This window comes from Etheostoma spectabile, chromosome 1 (assembly GCF_008692095.1).
Source record: "Etheostoma spectabile isolate EspeVRDwgs_2016 chromosome 1, UIUC_Espe_1.0, whole genome shotgun sequence".
NCBI classification, from domain to species: domain Eukaryota; kingdom Metazoa; phylum Chordata; class Actinopteri; order Perciformes; family Percidae; genus Etheostoma; species Etheostoma spectabile.
The window spans coordinates 16,011,648-16,020,159 of record NC_045733.1 but is presented as its reverse complement, the minus strand read 5'-3'; the positions used below and the strand labels follow the sequence as shown (position 1 = coordinate 16,020,159).

The following is an 8,512-nucleotide window of genomic DNA, read 5'->3' as shown; positions in this document are numbered from 1 at the left end:
ACACACACACACACACACACACACACACACACACACACACACACACACCATTTAAACACAATACGTAGAAATATCATTGGATGTTGCATGACTCGTTCATGCACACGCTATACTCCACAAAATGTTTTCTTATCATAATTTACCAAACATTTGGGCTTTTTTTATTTTTAATAATAAAAAAAAAAGACATTGATCAAAATAGGTCTTAAGTCTGCCTCTTTTAAATATGAGTGAGCTATTCTTTTGATTATTTAGGTACATATATCCTCAAAGTTTTCATAATCCCTTTATCATTCAGTATCTCACAACACTCTGACACCCTTAAATAGAATAGTAGATCCAAAACTGGGTGCAAAACGGTCAGATTTTGTAGGTCACAATAACTCCACTAATGGCCTTGATGACACACCTATCCAAGATTAGAAAAGTAGATGAGCCAATTTCAAATGTATGACACATAACAATAGAAATCGCTCATCAGGTGGGTTTAGGATGATCTATCATCATGGGGGCTCCCATCTGAGTTCTCTGTCTCCCCTTCAGAAATGGCTTGCATGGGGGCCGTGTAGAGGCGGCTGCGTGTGCTGTAGCGACTGCTGTTGGCTACAGGGGGGATCCGAGAACGTCCCTGTCGAGATGCAGCTGACATAGGCATGGTTTTGGGGGTGAAACTCTCAGAGTTGGCTCTGGGAAAAAGGCCTGGTATCTGGATTGGGTCAAGGCCAGAAATGTGGGGTTCTTGGAGTGTAGAGGATAGCTCCTCAGCCTGTCTAATGGCCCCTTCCTGAAGGGGGTCCCCTGGGGTTTTAGGGGTGATAGGGCTCTTCAGAATCTCTGTAGCGGACATGCGGTAGCTGGAATCAGACCTGCTACCTTTCTTCAGCAACAGGAGTTTAAACTCCTCGTTGGATGTACTGGATTTCTTGGCGCTGCGGTAGATTGGCACAGGGGCTCGTTGTGAACCGGCAGCAGTGGCTAAGGGGGCTGGGATGATGAGAGGAGGAGCTGGTGGGATAATGACAGTGGAGACAGGGGTCACAGGTGCTGCAGGGCAGAGACGAGACTTTGCATTTAAGTCTCCTGAATCTTTACGGCCCAGGACCTTTCTCTTTGATCTGAATGAGGAAATCACAAGAGTCAATTTAGACAGTAATTAAGATTTAGACAGTGGCTTAAAAAGAATAGCCAAAATCACATGACAATTAGATATAAAGTTCATGCAGTACAGACACTGTTAACAGAGAGTCAAATAGATTGACCACCAATGCAAAATTTCAAAGCACCTGTGTATCATGGCAAACAGGTCCTCAGTTGTACGGGTCTTGTTGGGTGATGTGATGATAATGTCATCATCCACTTTGGTGTCATCCATCAGAGGGGAGAGCGAATTGTCACTGGGCGTAGAATCTGCCGCACAAAACATCCCTATCACATGTCATCTGGTTGTTGGATCATTTAGCATACAAACGGTGAAATAACCATCCGTGTAGCCCTTCTGTCTGTTTTATATTACAGGCTTCGAATTAACCAGCTGTTGTAGTAGCTGTTTTTTTCTTTTTTTTTCTTACATAAATTAATAGTGGAATGTTTCAGTGTTTTCTGTGATATTTATAAAAGTATCATCTGCCAGAAGAATTTAACTTACCTTTACTGAAGTAATCCTCAGTGTCGGGAGTGGTGGAGTCATCTTTGCTCTCCTGTGGCTGCTGCTGATGGGCACTTCTGGTAGCACCTGATGTCACTTCCTCCTCTTCTTCCTGCTCTTCATATCCTCTCCTTGCATCGCTGATTAGGTAAGGATGCGATGTCTCCATTGTGGTACCAGGCACTTTGACTGGACTAGCCCAGGGCCCTGAGTCTGAATGGGATACCCCAGCAAATTCATATGCTGGGGGAGGAGGGTGGTCCAATCGCATGCCTCCTCTGGAACATGCAGCCCTTGGTGGCTCTTTCACTTGCTCTTCCTCTTCCTCCTCCTCATCTTCATCATCATCATCTTCCTGGGAGAACGAGCGCTCCCCCAAAACCCTAAACTCAGGGTGTGCATGAGCAGAATGTGTGAGCCCTCTGAACTCTGTGTGTGAGTGGATATGTGTGTGTAGATCCACAGGCGAAGGGTGGGGGGCACGTGGCACGGGGCGATGCAGAGGTGAGCTGTCCTCTAAGAGTTCTGATGATGGGTCCACCCGGGTCCTGAAAGCCGTCATAGCCCAGAAAGTTCCTAGACCATAGCGATCCTGTCTGAGTAGCAGGCTTTCATAGGATGGAGGCCCATCAGGATGGCGGCCAGGAAGAGGGGGTTGTAAGTGTTCAGGGGAGGAAGTGTGGTCATGAGCTGGGGGTCTTGGAGGTGGTCTGCGAGGAGGGAGAGGCCTTGTGTTAATAGGGGGTGGAGCCAGAGTAGAACCACTAGGAGGACATTTGGGTCTTGTAGCGGTCTCTCCACAACTTGCTGTTTCCTGGTCTGCAGATGTAGCACGGTCTCTAGATTGGCTAATAGGATGGAGCTGCACTGAACGAAGAGCAGATGGAGTTATCACCAATAGATTGGAGCTGGGAATTATTAGAGCAGAGTTTGAGCTTGGAGGTGGGTTGGCATTTGATGCCTCAGGGGCCAACAACTTTGTTCCAGTGGCTAAAACATTTGCAACTCTGTGTTTGCTGTGGTGGAGCGTGTGCATGTGGTGTGTTCGGTGGGATAGCGTGTGTCTGACATAACCACCATGAAGAACATTGAGATCAAGTTGAGAAGGTGGAGGTGGGAAGTCTGGGTCTCTTTTATAGCCAGAGGAAATGGAAGCTCCATCTCTAGGGAAGTGCTGCAAGGAAGAAAGAGAAGATTTCCTCTCGGGCACTTTAGGCTTTCGCTTGCCAGTTGAGGGAGACAGTGGTCCTGGGAAGAATGCTGCCGAAGATGAGGGCAAGGTTGATGTTGGAGTCTCTGATTGGCTGGAATAGCCACTTGATGGGGAAGCCAGGCCAGCCAGCTTTTCAGGTGACCCAAGTTTGAAGTCTCCAGGTGGGAGAGGTGAAGTTGTTGCCCTGGTCTCTGAAGCCTGGACAAGGACCTGGGTTTGTGTTTCTGAGGAGGAGGAAGAGCTGTCTGGTGACTTGATACACTCCATGACGGTAGTGCCTGTAGCTGTGCTTGAGTTGGACATAGACATGTACTCACCATTGTTGGATTTAAGCTCAGTGTTGTGAAGCCACAGGTCTGCATAGTCAGATTGCACAGCGCCTTCATCCTTAAACGAGTGTGTATCTGCAGAGCTGAAGGACATGGGCTCTACTATGTCCACGGTTTCACCCAGTCCCCTTCCCCAAGTTCCCAAAGGCTCTGCCACTAGACAGGATGTCTGTAATGGTTCTGGAGCACCTCCAAGCTCTAGCTCCAGTTCCAGCTTCATATCTGTGGAAGACAAGGTAAGCTCTTGTTCACTAACCATCTTTGGTGAATCCTGATCTGCCTGTGTGTCTGTTCCAACATCAACTCCACTACAGGTGTTTTTCAGTGAGGAGGTCCGTTTGGGTGGTGGAGGTTTGACTTTTGGTTTCCTTAGCGGACGACAGGTCCTTCCCAGGGTCATAGTACCTGCTCTGAAGTCAGCTGAGGGCTGGGAGTAAACTCCATGTGATAGTGGTGCTGCCACAGTGTTGGATTGGCCATAGTCATGCCCTGGGTCTGCATAGTTATACATGTATCCTCTGTAACTCTGATTACACTCTCCAAAATGCAGATTAGAGGAGTAGAAACCCTCTGTATCAGATGGGTAATAAGAGCTAGCCTCTTTTTCAGTGTTGCTGGTCTTGTCACCAAAACAGGGTTGGTCTTGTAGACCTTGTTTGGAGCTGTACTCCTGCGCTAACCCATGGCTCTGGTTTAGATTTTGGGTTTGTTCAGGGTCATGATCTGGATCAGTCTGGTCTTGATCTGGAGGGTATGTCCACTCCCCCTCACTGGCTGTACTGACCCCTGCATCGTCCAGCTGGTCTGTTGCTGAGGATGTGAACGAGCTTGACCTGTGGCCCTGGCCCTGAGGTCTAAGGTCTGAGTGGTATGAGGGATCCAGAGAGAATCCCTCATCAATGGCATTGGGCACAGTGTTGAGTGACAGCTCTGAGTCGCAGTGGGAGGAGCCTGTCAGGGGTGGAGAAGAAGGCGGGGGGATGGTTTCAGATGTCTGAGAGGGGCATGTGGAGCTGGAACCACTCCAGTTCCCACTTGATGACTGGTGGTCCTCCTTGTGGTCCACATGGCTGCCTAGGACTCCTGTTGTAGAAACAGAGTGAATAGGGCTGCTAAAAGTATCTGAACTCGATGAGATCTCACAGCTGCCCATATCAGCCTTGCGGGGCAAGCGAGAACGGCCCCTCTCCATCCAGCTGTGCTCTGGGTTCCCTCCTCCACCACCTCCTCTGTCTCTATCCCCAGATCGCTGCAACCTTTTCAGGCTTCCAAGTTGCAGTGGCTCAGGCGCTGCCTGGTCATCTGTGCTCTCTTCTTCATCTTTCATCATCATCATCTTCATTCTGGGACTAGGACCAGGTGGAATGAAGTCCTCTGCTTCATATGGTGACAAATCCTCGTCTTCATCGTCATCATCATAATTGTCATCGTCATCCTCATCACTGTCCATCAGACGTCCACCCTCTCGAGGAAGGCTACGAGAACGCAACCGTCCACCATGGCCTGCAGCACTGGTGTATGTGGAATCTGACTGGTCACCCAGGGAAGAAATGTTGCCTGTTGAATGGGAGAGAGAGGCAGGGATTCCCTGATGGCCACGTTGGGCTCTGATGCGTCTTCTGGAGGGAGCAGCTGTACCTGAAGAGGGAAAGACAGAAAAGAGAGAGGGGGGTCAAATTTCTTAATGTCTTTAATGTTGACCAAATGGACCATTCTTTACCATAGGCCTACGTAATTTGAATTCTAGTTTGATGGATATAGGTTGAGATGAAAGTGTACTGGTTTGATATTATTGGCAGCCTTCAGATGGTTTTACAGTTCAAATGTATCAATGGCTGCTATCTGAGCTGAGCGATCATCACAGCTAGAACTCAAAATCAAGCATTTTGTAATATTATTTATAGCAGGATTGATTTCAGCAAATTCCTCAACCTAGTCCGTAGCACAAATATGGAAACCAAAATAAAGATCTAAACATACTTGTCCATTCTCAGAAACTTACATGGTATAAGGAAATCATCTGTTTGGCAGCCAGAGTCACGAGTGTGATGGAGGTGACCACTGATTAAGAGGTCTTCCTGACAGAGAGAGAGTTGGTGCGAGTTGGCATGGACAATCACAGTGCGCTCTCTTGCTACGGGTGATTCATCTGAGTCTGAAAGCAAAGAGACAAAGCATGTTGAGTGTTTTTCCTACATGAAATGGCAACATTTTACAGGCTAGCTTTATTGCTGAGAATCAGGACCTCCGTTATTCACGTTTAGATTGTAAATCCCCAGCTATGCTACTTTCTGAAAACCACATTATTTGGATGCAAAAACAAAGGTAAGAGGATTTAAAATGTCCAGGCATTATGAAACTGCATGCGTGCAAAACGACAGATAATAGGTCAAAGCTAAACCATGTAGTAGCTCACAAGTAGCTAGTACAGTTTGGGTAACAGTTTTAATGGACTGCCTAGAATTTAGTTTGCATGTGGTTGTTGCTGCTCATTTAGCTTGCTCTCATGAACTCATGGCTGTATTAGCAAGGTCACTTCATTCCCAGATTTCAGCAATTTAATTGGAAAAATATTAATAAAACCAATAGAAATTTGCCACATCTACAAGATTTAGACCCATACAGTATAATAATGCTAAATTTCCAGGTGTTCTCTATAACATACCCATGTCCTGTTGTACTCTTTTGGGTATTCCTGTGATAGTCTTCCTCCTCCTCAGCTTCCTTCTCCTCTGAAGAACCGACTGGGAATGGACTAGAGAGCAACGAGCACTTGCTTCCCTGTCAAACCCAACTCCTGCAATAACAACACAGAAGCCATAAGCCATATAAAAAACTAAAATGTAAAATAGTCAATTAGATTCCTGGTCATGCAGGTAGCCTGGGTTTGATTCCTGATTAAGCGCTGTTTCCTCAGAATAACAAAGTCCCTGATTGATCCTCACTAGGGCCAACCTTACTCTTTTTTTGATTTTCCTATTTTTCTCCCTTGTCTTACCTGTGACGTTGATGGGGATGATGCAGGAGGAGACGGAGTGAGAATCGGCAGTTGACTTCTGATCTGATGGTGGGAGGTTTTGCTTGGACCAGTTTGTCTGTTTGTCCTGGGTCGATGGGGCGTTGGGGGCTGAGGCCTTGGGTCTGTGGCCTACCAGGACCTCACCACCTTCACCTTCCCCTGTCGAAGTAGCCTGAAAGGAACAGATTGACAGCAGCAACATTATATACTTGGTAGGTGCTGATAAAGTCCACATGTTTGATACATAAGTTACTTAGTTGGACAGACTCAAAATAATTGTTTATAATGGTGATGCGTAGCATGAAATAGCCACTAGTTTACCATTCCTACACACAGCAGAAGATATTGACAGACACAATACTATTTTCCAATCATATTTTGGTATTGAAGTCATTTTTAAAAATAGTGTAACATCTTGTTCTTGTGAACCTAATATCGTGTACTGTCTCATATCGGGAGCTGAGTGTCTCGTCACCCCTATTAATGGCAAAAATAATACTGAATGTAGTGCAGAGTGAAACTATCAAGAAATAACAAAAGGTGATTAAGGATAAACAGAAAGTCAAAACAACATAAATGCTTGATACCTTTCTATTCCATGGAATAAAGATGCAACCTTCAATAGGGGGAAGTGAGTAAAAGCACTCAAACTATGAACACAAAGTAAAGAAAAGACAAAAGGAAAACAAAAGAACAGATGACATGAGTAATCCAAAAGATTGAATAATAAGATTTAACGGAATGTCAAAAGGTGAAGGATGAATGCAACAGACAATTTTTGTAGTTTCCTCTTGCTAACAGTCTTAAAATAATCTCCATTTTGGTAAAATCCTGTGTATCCTGCCTTTCAATAAGACATTAAGGAACACCTGAAATAATTAAAGGCAGTAGAAGTCTGGTGTAGTTGATTGATAAACATCTCTTTTACCTTTCTTTGGATCGTCTGAACATCTGCTTCCCTCCCGGGCCTCTCCTGTCGCAGCAGGAACGCATGCACATGCACAAACAATTATTGCTGAGTGCAGGTCAAATCAGTGAGGTCCTTCACTAATACAATTAAAGCTTTTTTTCTCACTGTGTTAGATAATTTACTTACTTTTCTCTGTACGGTCTGGATCTCTGTTTCTCTCACTGTCCTCTCCTTCAATAGATTCAGACAGCAAGAAATTAAGGTTAAATTAGTGTGATTAAAAAGTTCCAAACATAACATACCTATAATGTATCCCAATTTATTTGGTATGGTCAACTGGTACCAGTACAATCACATAACAGAGAAAAAACATTTTTTATACTGGAATAAAGCGCGTGTGGTGCCATGTTACGTGAATCTTCAGACGCACAGCAGTGACTCTACACAGGTGCATACACACAAATCTTACAGCAGGCGTCTACATGTTAGACATTAAAAGACATTAACACACAGACAAATTTCTGTTTTACCTTCCTGGGTTGATAGTCTAACTCGCGCTCCCTCTCTGCTCTCTCTTGCTGCATGGCAACATCAGAATGAGATATTGTGTCAGTTTGTTGTAACACGTATTTAATATGGTGTTTATTAGCACAAATAATATAAGAAAAAGGGACTTTTTACTTCTTTTTTTTTTGATGTTCCACTTAATTTCCTTAATTTCTTCACTATTCCATACCTCACTCAATATGTACAAGACAAACTGTCCAGTTGTTCAGTGGGTAACTTTGTTTACTTTTATTTTTTAATAATGTTCTGAAACCTGCCAGTTTACACCAATGGGACGAAACGAGACAATGTATCATCTTCATAGAAACAACTCTTTGTGCTTCTGTTCTAACTTTTAGACTTCAGGCTTTTTTGTAGCTGTATATATCATTTGTTGCATCTAAAAATGAATTTGATCACGTAAGTGATAGTGTGATGCTTGTTACAGTTGCATTTCTAATGATGAAATGACAAAAACATTTTATTTCTCAACCACATTAAAGTGGTTGCGAGTGCTCGTTGAAGCTTCGGCCTCTGTCCAAATCTCTGCCATTTCGACCAGTTGACAATTCGTAACATAGAACTAAAATGTATCATGGATCATTTCATTTATATAGCTATGAAAAAAGGATAATGCCATTTTGGCCATATGGGGGTGCTCAATGACTGACTTTACATAGAACTACCAATAAGTTAATATACATCCTATTATGATATTAGTATTGCTGTAAATAAAAATGTTAAAAGTGAAGCTTTTAATAAATCTTTTTAAAGTGCGTGAATAAATCCAACGGCCCTTCTGACAGATTTAAGTTTTACTTTCCATGATTTGTGACCAATGGTCCCCCCC

The 8,512-nt window shown here is 44.2% G+C and overlaps 1 protein-coding gene across 7 annotated transcripts in view; it reads right to left on the bottom strand.

Annotated features, from left to right (window-relative positions):
- Positions 1–178: 178 nt before the first annotated feature.
- Positions 179–8,512, bottom strand: part of nhsb (Nance-Horan syndrome b (congenital cataracts and dental anomalies)) — a 53,872-nt gene continuing 45,538 nt past the window's right edge. For 2 of the 7 annotated variants that reach the window (XM_032544402.1, XM_032499158.1), the window contains exons 4-13: positions 7,647–7,694; positions 7,303–7,347; positions 7,135–7,179; positions 6,794–6,856; positions 6,186–6,378; positions 5,853–5,984; positions 5,190–5,342; positions 1,646–4,825; positions 1,284–1,425; positions 179–1,115 (exon numbers count right to left, since the gene is read on the bottom strand). In XM_032544402.1, coding sequence (XP_032400293.1) covers positions 488–1,115; positions 1,284–1,425; positions 1,646–4,825; positions 5,190–5,342; positions 5,853–5,984; positions 6,186–6,378; positions 6,794–6,856; positions 7,135–7,179; positions 7,303–7,347; positions 7,647–7,694 — 4,629 coding nt within the window. In that variant the 3' untranslated portion in view covers positions 179–487. The remainder of the gene's footprint in view (positions 1,116–1,283; positions 1,426–1,645; positions 4,826–5,189; positions 5,343–5,852; positions 5,985–6,185; positions 6,379–6,793; positions 6,857–7,134; positions 7,180–7,302; positions 7,348–7,646; positions 7,695–8,512) is intronic. The other 5 variants (XM_032544489.1, XM_032544749.1, XM_032544632.1 and 2 more) reach the window with 5 other exon arrangements.